At 43.1% G+C, this 18,970-nt stretch overlaps 1 protein-coding gene across 5 annotated transcripts in view; it reads right to left on the reverse strand.

Moving 5' to 3' along the window:
• Positions 1 to 233: 233 nt before the first annotated feature.
• The window catches only part of LOC147882077 (putative GTP-binding protein OBGM, mitochondrial), a 65,963-nt gene continuing 47,226 nt past the window's right edge, over positions 234 to 18,970 (reverse strand). For 4 of the 5 annotated variants that reach the window (XM_087401712.1, XM_087401710.1, XM_087401711.1 and 1 more), the window contains 4 exons: positions 13,278 to 13,386; positions 13,104 to 13,186; positions 12,839 to 12,901; positions 234 to 1,632 (listed from right to left, as the gene is read on the reverse strand). In XM_087401712.1, coding sequence (XP_087257838.1) covers positions 559 to 1,632; positions 12,839 to 12,901; positions 13,104 to 13,186; positions 13,278 to 13,386 — 1,329 coding nt within the window. In that variant the 3' untranslated portion in view covers positions 234 to 558. The remainder of the gene's footprint in view (positions 1,633 to 12,838; positions 12,902 to 13,103; positions 13,187 to 13,277; positions 13,387 to 18,970) is intronic. The other variant, XM_087401713.1, reaches the window with a different exon arrangement.

Below are 18,970 nucleotides of genomic sequence, written 5' to 3' on the forward strand. Positions count from 1 at the left end.
TTTAAAAACTACTTTTATATGCACACAATGATCCAGCTATATGACATAATACTACTGTGATCCACTTGTGTTACACAAACGAATCATTCCAACTTTTGGAGCACTTCTATACTCAACTCTCATGAAGTAGTGAGAAGGAAATCACATGGAGCAGCCAGACATTTCGATAAAGAATATTAGACATATGCATGGGCATAGAGGCTTGCTTGGCCCATCCATGCTGGTTGCTCTCATGGGGTTTACTACTCATAGGGGTTAGCTGGGCTGTCAGATGCTGAAGAAATTGGTATAATTGAAATCCAAGCATCCCAAAAGAATCAGATCTTACAAGAATCCCCTTCAAAAATAATATTTTAAGATGAATAAACCAGCTGTTCTCACAGTATGACTAGCAAGACCGTTTCCGGAAAGAAAGCACTGCTTTCCTTGTCATCAAAAAATTTCATTCTGAGTAACAACTCCCCAGCCCTCCCTTGCCCATGCTCCCCAAGTATTCCTAAAGAAAAAACATCAACAGTAGTTTCCTTCAAAAAACTATTTACCATTCCTAGGCTAGTTTCAGCCTTCAGAGCCATATACAAGGTCTCTTAATGCTAGCCTAAGCTCATGAATTCCTTGTTCTAATAGAGCACAAACAGGAAGAATTCGCATGGAAGGTAATCTTTTCCTCAATTCCTGAAGTATATCTTGAGCTCCTTCTTCATCTAATTTGGTTGCAACCACCAAGAATGGCCTGCTAGATAGCCCTGACTGATACATTTCTAGCTCAAACTTCAGTTCTTCAAACTGATCCCATGGTGGAGCACCCTTATTGCTACCAAGAGAAGCAGCCAAGTCAACAACATAGGCAAGAGCCTTAGTCCGCTCAATGTGCCTCAAAAAATCATGACCAAGCCCTACATTCTGATGGGCTCCCTTGATGAGTCCAGGAATATCTGCCACCGTGATTGACAAGAAGTCTTCGAATTCAAGCCTGCCCAAATTAGGTCTCAAAGTAGTAAAGGCATAGTGTCCTACCTTAGGCTTGGCCCTTGAGATGGCACCTAAAAGTGTGCTTTTTCCAGCATTTGGAGCTCCTACGAGTCCCACATCTGCAATAGTCTTCAGCTCAAGCACAAGAATAGCTTCTGTTCCTGGATGCCCAGATTCATGTTCCCTACTCGGAAGTGTCCTTTTGGATGCGCGCCCTCTCGCCATGGATGCATTGCCACGACCTCCTTCTCCACCACATGCCACTGTCAGACTTTGTCCTGGTTTGAGAAGCTCCGCCACAAAACTTTCTGTGCCGTGTAATGAACTATCATGCTGTAGCTCATAGTCAGTATGTCCATCATCTTCCACTTCAGTGCCAGAGCTGTCACTGATGTTTCCATCAAAATTGTCTAGCTTCATTCCAGAATTCGTGTTGCTGTTGTTATCATGCTCCAGGTCTGATGCCTCAGAAGAAAAGTCTTCAGATTCATCGGCAGCAATAATGTTTGTGGCCTGTTCAGCTTGCCTTCGTCCATTGTCCTTTGAAACAAACGTCCTGTTGTCTTCCAAAATCACACTTTCAGCCTCCAGTGACTCTGGTAATGAGGGAAGAGATCCGCTTGCTAAATAAATGACTGTTCCCACGGGAACATGCACAATCTATAAACATAATCGCAAGAAAAGGCAAAACAATAATCAGGATTAAATCTCCTTATTCTTTATCACATTAGTACAATGTATGTGTGTGTGTACACACACACACACACTTCTTTTCTTTTTGGTGAAAGAACCTTTCATTAAGAAAAATGTACATTCATAGTTGTCGCAAAGTGAGACAGCTACAACTCATAAGAAAAACACACCATATGAATATACATATACATTACATTGTGTGTGTGTGTGTGTGTGTGTGTAAAGAAATAATCATCAGCATAGGCATGAGCAACCATGCTGCAATTTTCATCCAGTTCCAAACCACGGAGAGAATCTGTAGCCACTAGATGATCAATGTATTGCAGCATAGGATGAGTAGCAATAGCATATAGTAAGGCACTAGGAGACAGCCTTGACGAACTGAACTACGAAGAGTCCATTCTTCAGAGATGTCTCCAGAAAGAATACAAGCAACATTGCTATCCCTGTAGAGCCAATAAATAACTTGCTGCATTTTTATTCCAAAGCCCAAGGCTCGCATTGTTTGCGAGATGAACTCCCATTGAACTGTGTCAAAAGCTTTGGCAATGTCAATTTGTAAGAGCAAAACATCCAGCTGCGTGTACTTGGCATATTCAATCCCAACATAAGCATTGGCAATAGGTTGTTTTATGGCGAGTGCTTTTGGGAATTTTTCCATCTGGACCGTTGCTGGCCCATAGGCACATTGCTCCTGCTTTATGTCGTCAGTGTCTGATTTCTTAGGAGATTGTGCCTCATTTATTCTGGCATTGCCCGTCTTCTCGGCAGTTTCTAGATTCTCTTCGACAGAGGCTACGAGCGAGATTCCCGACTGTTCTCTTCGGGAAATTTTTCTGGCTCCACAATGACCGGAGTTTCATCTTTTCTTTATTTCGGCTCGCTATTGGGCACTTTGGACTTAATGGACAGACCGCAATTGTAAAGTCTTTAGTGATTCCAATTTTTCTTTGTTTGCTTTCTTTAAGCATTCTCTCTAGCAATCTTTCTTTGATTGCTTGCAGACTCGCCAAATAGATCAGGATGTATATTTGGCTTATATTGAGACTTTCAGTTGATGTATTTTCTAGCGTCTCTTTTTTGAGGTGACTATTCTTGTAATATAATCAATCAAAGCTTTCACTATTTAAAAAAAAGTGTGTGGTGTGTGTGTGTGTGTACACACAAATACACATATACATTTTGTGTGTCTATTTGTTCTAGGATGTAGGGTACTTATAGGGCAGCTTCAACCAGGAGGATCATGTTTCTCAGAGAGTGGAGAGATTGTCCTTTCTTTTCTGTGGCATCATAGGCTTGACATGGCACTTCCAACCACAGTCCCGGTTTTTATCTAGTCTTTCATTTGTTCAAACTCTCTATGAGTGGTGTATTTTACCACCAGATTTTCATGTTCTCCTTGATGTATTTCTGCCTTGAATTTCTTTGAAGATCGAAACATGCACACTTTCATCCAAGTTTCACACATAATACTCGCGTGCTTATCAAAACTCACATTCTTTCATGTGAGTTTCAAATGCTTTTGTGTGACTTTCACAGATCTAACTACATGATTTGCAAGATTCTGATCCCTTCCTCTTTACAACATGAAAATAAATAGAGATTTCCAAATATCTCACTCACACAAGTCATTACAGCATTAGTAGGGGAAGCACAATGTAACGTCACACACCTGTGAGATGCAAAAAATCCCCGAAAACCACAACAATAATAATTTTCATACGGGGAGATGTGTCGTGCCAAGCTCTACAAGGAAATGCAGCCTTGAGTAGCACTTCAGACCAAGCAACCTTTCCAAACGTCAAAAAGGTCACGAGTCTCCAGCCCTCTTCCTGCAGCTCAGTATCTTTAAGACACTGATGCTTGAACAGCAGCCACAACCCTCTACTCAATGGCGAGTTTGAGAAAATCTTTGATATCATGTCAAGATGCAATGCAGAAGCGAATAAAACAAACACAGAGTAAGAAAACACAAGGAGGAAGCACGTCTGTGTATGTGTGTGTGTGAGAGAGAGAGAGAGAGAAGTGTGTGGTGTTCGTGTGAAATATGTGTGTGGGGTGTGTGTGTGTGTGTGAAGAGAGGCACCCTTGTTGAGCACCATCAGTTTCCTTCTTCTTAGGATATGGATATACCTCTTGCAGAGGGCATTTTACAAGATGATATGCAAGCTCTCTCTCAGGATGCTGCCTCTGCTCTTACTCAGATTGATCCTCCGAATGAAGCTCAAATGATAATCCCTGCTTTATCAGCTGCAGCTTCTTCATGGGAAGATACAGATGTTGATTTAGCTTCTCTGCCTTTGCTGCCTGTGCCAGAGTTTTCTTCTGTCCGGGATGTAGAAGTACCTTTTTTACTGGAATCTTTTCATCTCATGTTACAACAGGTTTTTGACCCTCTGATTCAAAAGTTTCACGTACCAGCCTATATCAAGAAGAATCACAAGGGCAAAAAACAGCTTGTTTTTATTGATGGTGTGGTTTCATCATTGCATCAATTTTTACAGAGCAACAACTTGAAGCTGGAGGATGCCGTGTTTGATCCTCCTCCAGCTTGATATGTCACTTTTTACTTGGCTACCTCATGACTTTTGCTCTGAGGTTTTACTTGTAAAAACTTTTTTCTTGTACTTATTGGTGGGTTTTTACCTCTTTTGAGCTTTCCCACATAGAAATATAAAGATTTCAGTATAAAAAAAAGTGTGTGAAGAGGAAGAGACCTGCTTGCAGCCAGCACCCTACGCACCCTTTGTTTAGGGCTCCTTGCACCCTTTCTTGGTTGCCGTGCCAACCCACGTGCTCTCACGCTACAACTGCTCATCCGTACTCTCATGTTTTTTTCCGTACGAAATCTGGTTTTTTTTCTAAAAAATCCGTATGAAAATCTGTACTGTGTCAAAAAATCCGTACAATGTCAGAATTTCAGTGCAAAAATCCGTAAAACATTCCGTACAAAAATCTGTACCGTGCTAGAATTTCCGTACAAAATCCGTACCGTGTCAAAATTTCAGCACAAAGATCCGTAGTCCGTCAAAATTTCATACAATTTATGATGTCCGTACTATTCCTGCTGTTCATACTGCCTGTACTATTTCTGTTGTCAGTCCGTCCTCTTTGTAAAGCCTTTCTGCTTCCAAGCGTTCCATTTTGTTTCTTGTTTTTCCTTTTCCTTGATTCAAATGGCGGATTATTCCTATGAGAAAACCTTTCACAAAGATAAGTTGGTTTCCAACAAGAAACAAAAAAAGGTTATGGATTCAGATGATTCCCTTCATGACTCTGTTGAGGCTCAACTTGTTTATGAGGTTATGCATGAAGGGTTTGAAGACACCCGCAAGGGTTGGAAAGATCCACTTCCCACCACTGGCATTATGGTGGAAGTGGATGATATATTTGATCCAGTTAAGAAGTATGCAAAACATGCCATTATGATTTTCTTCCTAGGACGAATGCCTGCTGCAGCAAATGTTGGGAATTGGTTGACTCGAACCCTAGGTGGTTCTTATGTCAAAAAAATTCATTATGTAGCGAGGGTTTTTTTTTGAGATGATCATGGTTGATGAGGAGCACCGTCAAGTTTTATTGGAGCACTCTCTTTTCTTCTATGGCTAGCAGATGGTCCATCTCTTGCCCTCGTCTCCCACCCGGGATTATCAGGCATTGATTCGGCATCGTTGCCCTATTTGGGTGGAAGTTGTGGATTTTCCTCAATGCTTGTCTTCTCTTCTACCTAAAATTGCAGCTTCCCTAGGTAAGGTGGTATGTCCACTGCGACCCAATGGAAATTCAAATCGCTTTTGCTTTTTGTGGGACACAGATCATCCCACTCTAGCTTCATATTCGGTTACTGTGAATAATGTTTCCATGGGAAGTGCCTTTTACAAGCTCAAGTGGGGGCTGTTTGCAGGTGCTTGCTTTGAATGCAAGCAATTTGGGCACATGGCTTCACAATGCCCTTCCCAAGCTCCATGGATGCCAATGGAAGCTGAAATGGTTCAGCCTTTGAATAAGAATGCAAATGCCTCTTCTGTGGTAAAAAACAAAGGGGTCAAACAATTTTTCTCTGTTCAAGACAAAGGCAAAGCCCTGGCTGTCTCAAATGTAATGCTTCTCTTCCTGTGTCTTTGTCCTCTCCACCTCAAGGGAAGGAAAAAATTTTGACTGACGGATGGCAAACTCCTCGCGAAGTGATCTCCCCCAGATGACCTTTGCCTTCTCGGACTTGGAGTAGTGCATCCTCTCATGGGAAAACACCTGCTGAAAACTCTGGTGTTGGCTTGACCTAAGCTGCTGTGACTGCAAATCGGACCTTGTTTCCTGAAGAGGAAGTTGCTGCACTTTTGTCCTCTCCTTAGGCTGATGCTTCATCCCAGGGCAGAGGCTCGGACATTGAGGTGGAAATGCAGACATAGACAGCCCGTTAGCTGCTTTACATACTTGTCCCATAACTGTAAATATGCTTGATCATCGGAAGTGTGTTACTCGCAATGTACAGGGAATGTGTGATGGTCGCAAATGGAAACTGGTCTGGATGAATATCAGCCAATTGCAGCCTAATATAGTTGCTTTGCAAGAGCATAATCAGCATATGTATGCTGGTCAGATAGGCCATTTTGCTGGTTATGATATCTTCCATGCTGGAGAGCACCCCTTTTATGGCATGGCTTTTTTAGTAAAGCACTACCTTCAACCTCTTGTGGCCCTCAATGATCGCCATGGTAGATGGATTATTGTTCAATGCCTTGTTCAAGGGGAAATTTTTGAATTTGCATTGGTTTATGTCCCCCAATCTTCTCATGATAGAGCTTTGATCTGGGCTACCACGCATAGCTATCCATGGCAACAACATGCCTTCATTTGTGGTGACTTTAATAATGACCCTCAATCGGGTGATAACACCTCAGGCCACACTCATATGTTGGCTTCTGAAACACAGGCATGGTCTGATTTTTTGCTTCAATTGCGCCTAGTTGATCTCTGGAAGGAATTACAACCCATGCTTCCGGGCTATACCTTTCACCATAATGCTTGATCTTCTTATCGGGCACGCTTAGACAGATGGTATCAGGTTGATCCACAACATTATGATGCCTTTACTGGTCAAATTTGGGTTGATTATGCTTTCACACATTCGGATCATGCTCCTCTTTGGTTGAGGCTTTCCTTACATGAATTTCCCACAGACAGATTGTCTTGCCGAAGGCTTTTGCTGATTAATGATAGTTATCTGGAGTATGCTGACTTTAAAGCCTTGGTCTCTGATGCTATTCAGCCTCTCTCTCTCGGATACACATTGGTTTGGATTATGCCTGGCAGGCTTTTGTTGCTCGGATGCAAGTAGTTATTTGGGATTATGGCAAATCCTATATGCAAGCCACAAGGAAGACTTTAGCACATGCCAAATTTACTTGTCAAAGTTTGACTGATCTTGCTCATCTTTGCCCTTTGTCTTCAGAGGAAAGCATGGTCTTATGTCAAGCTCAATTCTTTCTTCAATCCAATGATCGTAGAAAGCTTGCTAAATGGGAAACCTGATCTAGACAATGGGCTTTTTTGGATAAAGGTTGCTCTTCCAAGCAATTTTTTAAGAGCTTACACTACAAAAGACAGGCTGCCAATATCTGTCGCATCCGGATGCCTGATGGTTCTTGGTCAACATCTTGTTCACAGCTTATTGATTTATGTGTGCAGCACTTCTCCACTCATTTTGGACATGTGGATACTCTTTTTTCTCAGGTCGTGTCTGCACATCAGCTTCTTTTGCAGCCTGTTCATCCAATTCTATCTGATGCTTAGGCTTTGGAACTTGAACATCCCTTCATTGAAAGGGAATTGTCTGATGCACTGAGATCCTGTGGCAAACGGAAATCTCCAAGATGGGATGGTCTCACTGTTAAATTCTTTCTTGCTTTCTAGGATCTTCTTAAATTCACCTTGCTGCAAATGGTAAATGCAACATGGCAAAATCAGCAAATGCCTGTGTCATGGAAAAAGGGTCTTCTCAAGTTGATTCCAAAAAAGCAGCTATGTGGTTCACTTGGTGATTGGAGGCCAATCACGCTCATGCCAGTCATTTACAAGATCATTGCCAAAATGGTGGTTGATCGTATTAAAGATTATTTGCATGATGGGTTGCATCCCTCCCAATTCGGCTTTGTTCCACATCGCCATATCACAAATACCATTGCCAATGCTTATATTGGGATTGAATATGCCAAATACACACAGCAGGATGTTCTACTCTTGCAGGTAGATATTGCAAAAGCCTTTGACACAGTTCAATGGGATTTCATCTTGCAAACTATGTGAGCTTTGGGGTTTAGACAAAAAATGCAGCAGGTTATTTATAAGGTTTACAGAGATAGCAATGCGTCTTGCATTCTTTCTGGGGATATCTCTAATGAGTGGACTCTTCATTGTTCGGTCCGTCAGGGATGCCCTCTGAGTGCTTTCGTGTATGCCATTGCTACTCATCCTCCTATACTGCAATATATTGATCATCTTGTGGCTACAGGATCACTTCATGGCTTGGAATTGGATGCTAATCGCAACATGGTTGCTCAAGCTTATGCTGATGATTCTTTCTTTACCCCGAAGAATACACCCCATGATCTTGGTGCCTTGATGCAAGTCCACTCTATTTATAATTTGGCAGCTGGTCTTCATGTTAATTTTCAGAAGTCTAAGCTGCTCCCTTTGCATTCCAAAGACTAGCATAGTCTCTTATGGCTCGGGGATATCATTCCACCCACTCAGTTTGTACGTCATCTTGGTTACCCTTAGGTATCGACAACAAACTGATTGGGTTTTGGCTAAGCTTCGAAAAAAGCTTGAGTATTGGAAATTGGCAACTTGGCCTTTGCACGTTCATCTTTGAATAGTGCAGTCCATCCTTGTGGCATATATTCAATTTTACTTGTCATTGATCATGTTCACGAAGGCAAATCTTACATCCTTCATGTCTGTCTTTATGGAAATCTTCCGGCAATCCAAACATGGCAGAAAAATTCTAAGGCTGCTTTCAAGATGCATCACATTTGTTCTCCCAAGATGCATGGTGGATTGAACATCACGGATATTCACGTGCATATCCTTGCCCACAGGGGGAAAATGTTGCTGCAGTTTCTGCAAGGTGATCAGCCTTGGGCTCTTATGATTAGATCTCTGGTCACTCATATCAGTACTTCTGCGTTTGGTCATTGGCATCTCGATCAATGGGATTTCCTTTTTGGCTGCACTGATGGTACTTTGCCTAGCTGCCCTTTGCTCTCCTGCCTGCTTCTTGACTGGAAGCATCTTCTTTCTCATATGGAATGGAATGGTTGGAAGTCTTTGCTTGGGAATTCGTTGAGACCTGAAAGCATTCACTGGTCGAAAGTCTTTCAACCTCCCTTCGCTTTCCAGGAACCTCGACATTCCTACTTTGTCTCGTTTAAAGGCATCACCTCGGTTGCTGATGTTATTGATGATGTTGGTACTGTGCTTCCTTTTTCTCTCGCAGCCACCAAATATGGATTGGGTCTCATTATCGTCCTTTGTGGCAACAAATTACTTCTATGCTTTCGCCTTTTGTTCCTCCTTTGGAACTTCAAGACCGGCTGGAAGATTGGACTTGACTTCTCCAGGGTCCTCTTCTCGTCCTTTGAGGCCACCTCAGATTACTGTGCCTGCATTGTATAAAATCCTTTTGCCTCAACCTTGGGTTTCAGAGAGAGGTGATTTTGTTTGGCGAATGCATTGCCCAGCCAAGTGGTGGAGGAAAAGATTACAGCAACTTTGGGCCTATAAAGTACCGTTTCGGCAACAAGTTTTCTTTTGGCAAGTTCTTTTGGGAGTGTTTCCATCTGGACAGCTATTGACTCATCGACACATTGCTCCTGCACTTTGACACATATGTTCTGCTTCTTCAAGACTATGCCTCACTTGTTTTGGCATTGTCCGTGCTCTCATGAGTTTTTTGATCTGCTTCGACAGCGCCTGCGAGCGAGATTCCCATCTATTCCGTTTGGGAAGTTCTTCTGGCTATTTGGGTCTCATCCATCCAGACTGGAGCTCATAGTAAACGGGTCAAGTACACAAGAAGTGTTCCTCTCTCTCCACCTCCTCTAGCATGCATAGTGTATAGATTCGCTGCTCTCTGGGCGTACCAGTGGCTCTCCCTACCTCAATCCTCAGTTGATGGAACGAGACCCGCATCTGTCCGATGGAGATTCTCATAGCGTATGAGACTCGTCTGTCCTCCAGGTACTGGGGCCTGATAATCCCTCCGTCCTACGGCCCTTGTGCCCCCAATTGGTACTCAGTCCAGCGGATCCAAGAGGGGTCCTGCATCCCACTGAAGATGAAGGGGCGAGCACTCAAGCTGCTAAACTTTAAAGGTGCCAAGGGGAGCTACAAGACAGCAGACTGAAAGTCATTGTGGTCCACCCCAAGGCACCACCCTGCTGCTTGACAGCGTACACTGAAATCTACTTTGTATCAGCTTTGTCCTAGTTTGGAGTATCCTTTTACATGTTTCGGCTGTAGTACATGCTGTGCACTTCTTAGAACTAAGCTTGTGAATTAAGCTATTGTGTGCATGAGGAGTGAGTGTGATCTTTGTTCTTAAGGTTGTGTGACCTTAGGGAAGTCTTCCGCTGCAAGGAGTTGGCTTAAGCGAGCAAGCTCTCTATTTTATTTGAGATTATATTTCAGCCAACTTGTGACTCCGATCCCAAAATATCTACGATGGTGATCTACTCCAAAAGGGAAGGATGGAGTCCTTAGTAGGAAGGAAGGACCTTCCATATTCAGGTGTGACATGTTCAGCTTGCAGTGAGACAAGTCATCTAGACTTCAAGTCATCTACACCCTATTAAGATTTTGGTGGGATTGGAAAGTTGGATGAAACCAACTATCCAATTAGGAAAGTGAAGGTTTGGAGTCATTTGGTGGCCAAGTATGGAGCAAAGCTAAGACCCATTGATGTCAGGGATTCGACAAGAAAGGTTACGATTCCTACAAGGAGTTGGAGTGGAACCTGAAGGATACAATTTTAATCTCCATGCTTATATGGACTACTGTGGATGCGATAATTCCCAAATAGCAAAGATGGAACATAAGGAATGGAGAACGATTACAGAGCGTTGGCAACAACCATTATAGCTGGAGAACAATCGAAGCCAATTACTTTCAAGCAATGGGGCCCATTGTTGCTTCGTGAGAAGGCTTATATGAATGTGTATCATGGAGATAACTGTAACGAGAAGAAATTTATGACCAAGGACAAGCTTGGCAAGGGTAGGTCCCATTCTTCAAAGAATGATGAGAACTCTTGACTATTCCTGAGAAAGATGCAATGTTGCAGAGAAAAGGCTATGCTCAAGGGGCTCCCCTGGCCCAGCAGGACAGCATGGAGAATAGACGTTTGCGGACGACTCCAATGCCTTTTCAGTGGAAGAGGAAGATAAGTTGGGCAAGTTGATGGAGATAATGAGATATGTCTGGCTCGAAAAATAGCAAGGAGAATGTTATGCCCTTCAGCTTTGACCTCGCACACAATGGACTGACAAATAACGGATCGCATTGACTGGTTCTCAGGTAAGATTCGGCTCAAGCTAGACAAGTGACAGAACAAAACAATTGGCTGGAATGGTCACATCGTGGTTCTCATTCATGTCTTAGCAGTTAGGACTGTGTACACTGGTAGAAAATGGAGCTTTAAAAGAGTACAGTAGGATCCATTAGAAAAAATCTTCAGGGCCTTCCTCTTGCCTTATCTAGTGGGCAGAAAAAAGATGCATACTGTGTTATGGGGAATGCTAACCACTCCAAGGAGGAAGGGGGGTGGGAATACCCAGTGAAGGCAAGATCCGAAACACTAATCTGCAAGTGGCTCCTTAAATTTGGAAACACAGGAGCACTGTGAGCAGACATAGCAATTTGGTTCATTGAACACTTGGGACAGAAAGGTGTGGACACATGGTATGGTCAGGATTGGAACATGATGTTGCTCTCTGTCATCCCCCTTCAAATTAAGGGTTTGGATCTAATAAGGTGTCTAGGCCTGGAGTAAGCAAAGTGGAGCGGACAAGATGGAATAAGAGGAGATGGGGCACTTATGGTCAGGCAAGGCAACAAGAGTAGAGGACCGGGCCCAAGCTCACCTAACCCAAGCCAGAGCTATGAACAAATTGGGCATCAGGAAATGGGAAGATATTTGGGATCCTCGTAAATCAGATTGGATGGAGTGGAAGGTCCTTCAAGCCCTATACGGAGTCAATTATTGTTGTAAGCCCTTTCTGGGAGCAGTGTTGGACACAGTAGAAGGCTGGAAGTCTTCCATTAGAATAGACAGGGATGATAAGTGGTGGAAGAACTGGAGCAGGTTGTGAGGCCCCATTCCGGAAAATCTTTCATCTGTCATGATCTATCCCATAATTACCAACGTGCCCATTGGAGCTCCAAGCTGTGGGATACAACAGAATCTGGCAAACGAGAGACTAGGAGCCTGGTTGGAATAGGCGGTTCTTAAGGTTTGGAGAGGCACTAACTTGGCCAAGTGCAGAATATTACTCTGGAGAGTCATGTCTCTCAATGCATCTGTTAAAATCTATCTTAGACACTTGCTGGGAATGGATAGATCTTGTGGAGTGTGTGGACATCATGCTGAATCAATATTACATCTATTTTGGGCATGCAGATTGCCCAGGAACTTTGGGGGAAGATCACACTGTGGTTGGGTTACCAGCGCTTGGGAAGCAGGCTTCTTACATTGAAATGGCGCTGCTTGGGGTGGATGCCTTTTCTCCTCCTCCTTCCTAATTGTGAGGCCTTCTGATTAAGTCATGGTGATCATGACCATTAAGGCCATTACAATCTGGTTTTTAGAAGCTGTCAAAAGACATTGCTGCCCAAAAAAAAGACATGTCCTGTAGATATATTGCACAACAGAGTGAAAACCCTTTGCATGACTAATTCTTGGGCATTTGTTGTATTTTCCCTTTTGTAATGAATTCTGTTCTCTCTACTGTAGTGCATTGGAAATTCTATTGAGGGCCATGAGAATATGCACATACCCTCCTACAGGCTCTCCCATTCTTATTTTAACAATACAATATATATCCATTTGATAAGCGTTCAAAGCTACAATTCTAAAAGAGTCTTTAATCCGATTAACTTGAAGATATGCCACAACCTTGTCTTGTCCTCTAGTTCCAACTCGTTTCTTGGAGGACCCTGCTCCACCTTTCTTTGCATTCTGCAAACATTGCATAATCCCAAAAAAAATCACAAACTTCTCGCTTTAGTATCTTGAAACCTTAAGCCTTGTGAAATCAGTACAAACAAGAGGTTTGTAGCTTACAAATCAACATTAGTAGCTTAACTTTTATATCAGCCTCTAGAACTTCCAATCAAATTATTAACTCTTTGTGCACAAGAAAAAAAAGCTTTGACTTTACTAAGTGATGTTGCAGATGACCGAAATCCCAGAATTCTTCCGAACATTTAAGAATAATGTCTCCACCTTTTCCTCCCCTTCCACCTGTCAATCTTGACTGCATCAGTATGAAGGCGACCATCAGACTTCAAAATACACAATGCTCAGAAGCTACTTGCCAAATAATATCCACTACCATCAGCTACACCATGTCGAGCATGCCTGCTCCTGCGGAAGCTGGTACATCCATCCCCTCCAGCACCACCCGTCACATGTATACGACGTCTATCAATCATCTCACGTTCCTGTTGCAACACAAACAGTTCTTTCAAGACATCTTCACAAACCATAAAGTGCACACTAAACTAAAAGGTGTAGTCATATTGAAAATTTCAATTCTAAAAAGAAGCCTGCAACTCATCATGGTCTAGAGAAAAAAAAAGCGAGACATTGCTCTAACTCTACTGCGAGTAATGGCTGCAGACACAATCATCTAAGAATCCTTTTCTCCAGATGTGATACTAAAAGAATTCATGTTCATTTGAACTGCCAGCCAAGCATATTGAGAGTTTTCTGCATAGCTAAGGATAGAAGAAAACTTCTGAACTATTCAAAACTGTGGATTTCTGTCCACCCTTGATTCTGAATGTAGCTCAAAGGACACAATGCCGGGTTCGCAATCATACATTATGGGAGATAGTTATTGGACATGTGCACTACTCAACAGTGTGCAGAAATGGCCAAGATAAGAGAGGTACACATGCCCATGTGGGGGTCGCCATAGTTCAGTAACTGTGTCATGGGATCCCTTACCTTCACCTCACACACCTTTGATCTCATAGTTCACCCCTTCATGCCAGGAGCTGACCACTCGTACGTCTCTTTCAATCTGGCCATAGTCTATCCACCCAGCCTATTTCGTGGATCACATGTTTCTTATGACACGTAATTTTTATCTCTCATGCCTATCCACAAACCCACATCTCCCTAGATGGTTCCCTCTGCCACATGTCCTCATTCTAGGCCTTTTTCGGTCCAAGATTCTTGTTGGTTTGCGTCTTGCATTATCCTCTATCTCCTGAAACAAAACCACACCTTCGATTAGTGAGTCACCAGTATGCAAAAATTTCTTTAAACGAGAAACATGAAACACTGGGTGCACCTTACACCCCTGTGGTAATTCTAATTTATAGGCTACCTTGCCTATTCTTTTTAGAATTAACCACGGCCCACAGTATCGAGGTGATAACTTAGCACACTCTCTTGAAGTCAATGACTTCGAGTGCGAAGGAACTCTGAGAAAAACCTTTTCTCCTTCCTTAAATACTCTCATAGACCGGTTTTCATCCGCATACACCTTGGCTCTATCCATAGCCTGGCGGATATTAGCTCTCGCAAGTGCTAGCATCTCCCGCTTCTGAACCACAAAGTTCGCGGCACTAAGCACTTTCTGAGGTACTCCAACTATAGTTGGATTTGCTGGTCTATAACCATAGTTCAGCTCAAACGGACTGAACCCTGTAGAGGAATGTTTTCTATCATTGTAGGCAAACTCTAACAATGGCAACCACTTGTCCCATGTATGTTGCCTCAATGACACATATGCCCTCAGCATATCCTCTAAAGTCTCGTTGACTCTCTCCATCTGACCATCCGTCTCAGGATGATCCCCACTACTCATTCCCAACTCAGTCCTTAGTGTCTCAAATACCGCTGTCCAAAAATGACCGGTAAATTTGACATCTCTGTCTGACACTATGGATCTAGGCAATCCATGCAGACGAAATATATGTCTAATAAACAAATCCGCCACTTGCGGGGCACTAACAGACTCTCTAGTCGGAATGAAGTGAGCCATCTTGGTTAGACGATCAACCACCACAAGGACAGAATCATACCCTCCTTGTGTTGTAGGCAGCCCTACAATAAAGTCCATGGAAATGCTCTCCCACTTACTTAGTGGTATTTCCAAGGGCTGTAAAAGTCCGGGTGGCTTCACCCGCTCGGCCTTGCTTACCTGACATGAGAAACACCGTGTCACATATTCATCAATATGCTTTTTCATCTTTGGCCAAAAGAAATCTCGCTTCACGAGATCATATGTCTTCTCGACCCCTGGGTGTCCCACACACGGGCTATCATTCTGACTAGGTACTACAACCTTGCCATTTCTTTTCAACATACCATCCCTTATGGTATATCTTGCATAAGTTTGGCCTTTTCTGGATGCCTGGTCATCCTTTTCGTTTTCCTCGGGTTTTAACACATGAGCTTTAGGCCATAAGCTTTGGACAAACTCGTCCACCTTTTGAGTTTCTCTGATCTCAGTCATTAGAGCACTCTCTAATACCGTGAAACTCATATTGTGCATAATACGAGACAACGCATCAACAACCTTATTATCTTTTCCTCTTCGGCACCAAATCGTTAAATTAAACTCCTGCATGAGCTCTGCCCACCTAGCTTGGCGGCCCCTCAAGTCAGGCTGTTTACAAAAATGTTTCAGAGCATCATGATCCACATCCACATAAAACTCTAAACCATACAAATAATGTCTCCATGTTTTCAAAGCATGGATAACAGCATAAAACTCCGATTCATGAGTTGGCCAATTCCTCTGAGAGGGAGAAAGCTTTCAAAGGCTACTGGTCTTCCCTCTTGAAGGAGAACTGCTCCTACCGCAATGCTACTTGCATCGGTTTCTAGGAACAACGGTTTCTGGGGATCAACTATTTTTAACACCGGTCCTGTGACCACAGCTTGTTTTATGGTGTTAAAACTTTCTTGTTGATTCTGTCCCCAAATAAAAGTTACTTTATCTGAGGTCAGATCAGTCAATGGCGATACTATTTCGGAATATCCTTTGATATGTCTTCTATAAAATTGGACAAATCCCAAGAATGATCGCAATCGGTCAGACTCTGAGGGATTGGCCAAGTTAGTATCGCAGCCACTTTCTTCGGATCCATTTCTACCCCCTGTGGAGTAATTATGAACCCTAAATATTCAAGTCTAACCATACACAGTATAGTTTTCTTTTTATTTACATAAAGATTGGCTTTCCTCAAAGTACTGAACACTATTCTCAAGTGTTCACGATGCTCAGTAATACTTTTACTGAACACTAGAATATCGTCAATAAAATGTACTACAAACTTTCCGATATACGGACGTAGTAGATCGTTCATAAGCATGACGAATGTTGCTGGAGCATTGGTAAGTCCAAAGGGCATTACCAAAAACTCATAATGACCAAACCTGCTTCTGAAAGGGGTTTTATGCACATCCTCGGCTCTAATCCGGATTCGATGGTAGCCACACTTAAGATCTATCTTGCTGAAAATCACGGCTCCATGTAATGCATCTAGCAAATCATCAATCCGAGCCATCGGATACCTGTGCTTAACAGTGATATTATTCAATGCTCTGTAATCTATACAGAGGTGAAACGTATCATCCTTTTTCTTCTTTAATATCATTGGCGAAGCAAAAGGTGAGAAACTTGGTTGAATCTGCTCCAACTTGAGGTATTCTTCCAGTTGTCTACACACCTCCGCCTCTTCAATGAAGCTCATTCTATAGGGAGGTCTATTTACAGGTTCTGCCCCCGAAATCAGTTCAATCTTATGCTGAACTTTCCACTCTGGAGGTAACCCATAAGGTAGTTCATCCCTAAAACATTCAGAGAACTTCTCTGGTATCTCTTTAGCCAACTCGGCCATTTTCCCATCTTGGGTAGCCTCAGTGCTAGTCAATGCATCATCAATTGACTCCACCGATGCTATACACAGACACAGAAACTCTTTCGGAGTCTTTCGAATTTCCATGGCTGAAATCAATGGTCCTCGAGGTAAATCCTTTTCACCTCGCAAAACATATTATTCTACCCCGTTCATCTTGAACTGGTAAATATGCTTTTTCCAATTAATGGCTGGATTTTTCCAAAAATGCCAAGCCATGCCTAGGGCTATATCTGCATGAGCAAGTCTAGTCAGTTCAAAGTCCAGCTTCTTAACATAGTCCTGAATTCGAAGTTCCAACTGGGTAACCCTTTGGTTCCATACTTCAGTTGAACTTCCGTCCGCCATCCTGACCATATAAGCATAGTCAGACGGACTAGTTTTCAACTTGAGCCTCTTAATAAGCTTCGAGTTGATTACATTGTGTGCTGACGCTGAGTCAAACAACACAATCACATCATGATTGGCTACTTGCCCTTTCATTTTGATCAACTCGGGCTCATCGAAAACTGTATACCCCGTTGTTGCGGGCTTTGAAAGGATGTTATCAAGTGGATGTTATCAAGTGCACCGCTTACTAACTTAGTAACAGACACACTTAACAACACAGGTACTAACCTCTGAGAAGGTCCCGCCAATTGCATCTGCATATGTTTCGCATTGGGACTCTCCTGCATTTCCGCGTCGCATTCAGATATTATCATATTGGCCGTGCAACGGTCTTTATTCAGTGGACAATCTTTCCACTGATGTCGCTGAAGGCAGCCGAAGCACAATCCTTCTTTTCTAGCTTTCTCTTTTTGTTCAGGGGTCAACGAGGACTTTGACCAAGCCCGGGCTGCCATTGGAGTTATTTTCCTTTTCACCCCAACGGTGGTACTTGTTTTTGCTGGTCCCTCAACCGGCTTCACCTGCTTGGTTTGGCCACTTGGCTGGGAGACACTTGTCTTTGAAGTCCATTTCCTCTGAAATCCCCCTTTTCTCGAGTACTCATACTGAGTACCTGCCTGCACAAATCCACTAGATCTGCCTCTGGCATCCTCATAGTTCAGGGCTGCTGCAATAGATTCATCTAATGTAGTCCCATATTTAGCCCAAACTTCCATTTTAATCTTGTCGTTCAGTCCATAGATATAGTCTTTCAACTGAACCGACATAGGGAGAGGGTCTGTTATCTTCATGACACATTCCCTGAACTTGTCAGTGTACTCTGCCACCGACAAATTCCTCTGACGAAGGTTTCTATAAGCATCCCAAGCTCGGGACTCTTCGTCAGGTGGAAGAAAGTGTTTCTTAAATTCAGCTTTAAACCCTTCCCAGGTGGTAGGGGCAGCCTGATCTTTCTGTTGCTTTATCCACCATCTATCCGCTGCCTCAATAAACAGGTGAGTGGCCTCACGGATTTTCTTCAGATCAGATCTGATTTCACAAATGGCGAAGGCTTCTTCCCACTTGTGTAACCAAACCTCGATCACATCAGAACTGCACTCGGTCATCCGACCAGCGTACTTCTCCGGTCTATAGTTGGCAATATTAGGCACCTTGACCTTCGCACGCACTGATGAGTGTATACTGGGCTCTGGCTCTGCTGGAGCTTTGCCCTTATCAATTCTAGATGGCCTAGCCGACAAGGCTTGCACCATCTCCCTAATCTCATTCTGACCAGCGTTCACTTGAAGTTGCTGGTTCATGATCTGTTGTAAAGCATCTTCTAATACCGAAATCCTACCCACCAGAGTAGGTGTTGTGTGATGGGACATTTGTTGTGTAGAGCGTGCTCTAGATTCACTAGGATTCACTGAACCGACATAGGGAGAGGGTCTGTTATCTTCATGACACATTCCCTGAACTTGTCAGTGTACTCTGCCACCGACAAATTCCTCTGACGAAGATTTCTATAAGCATCCCAAGCTCGGGACTCTTCGTCAGGTGGAAGAAAGTGTTTCTTAAATTCAGCTTTAAACCCTTCCCAGGTGGTAGGGGCAGCCTGATCTTTCTGTTGCTTTATCCACCATCTATCCGCTGCCTCAATAAACAGGTGAGTGGCCTCACGGATTTTCTTTAGATCAGATCTGATTTCACAAATGGCGAAGGCTTCTTCCCTCTTGTGTAACCAAACCTCGATCGATCATCCGACCAGCGTACTTCT

Source organism: Dipteris shenzhenensis, chromosome 30 (assembly GCF_047967505.1).
Source record: "Dipteris shenzhenensis isolate YYH24624 ecotype China chromosome 30, Dip_SZ_1.0, whole genome shotgun sequence".
NCBI lineage: Eukaryota > Viridiplantae > Streptophyta > Polypodiopsida > Gleicheniales > Dipteridaceae > Dipteris > Dipteris shenzhenensis.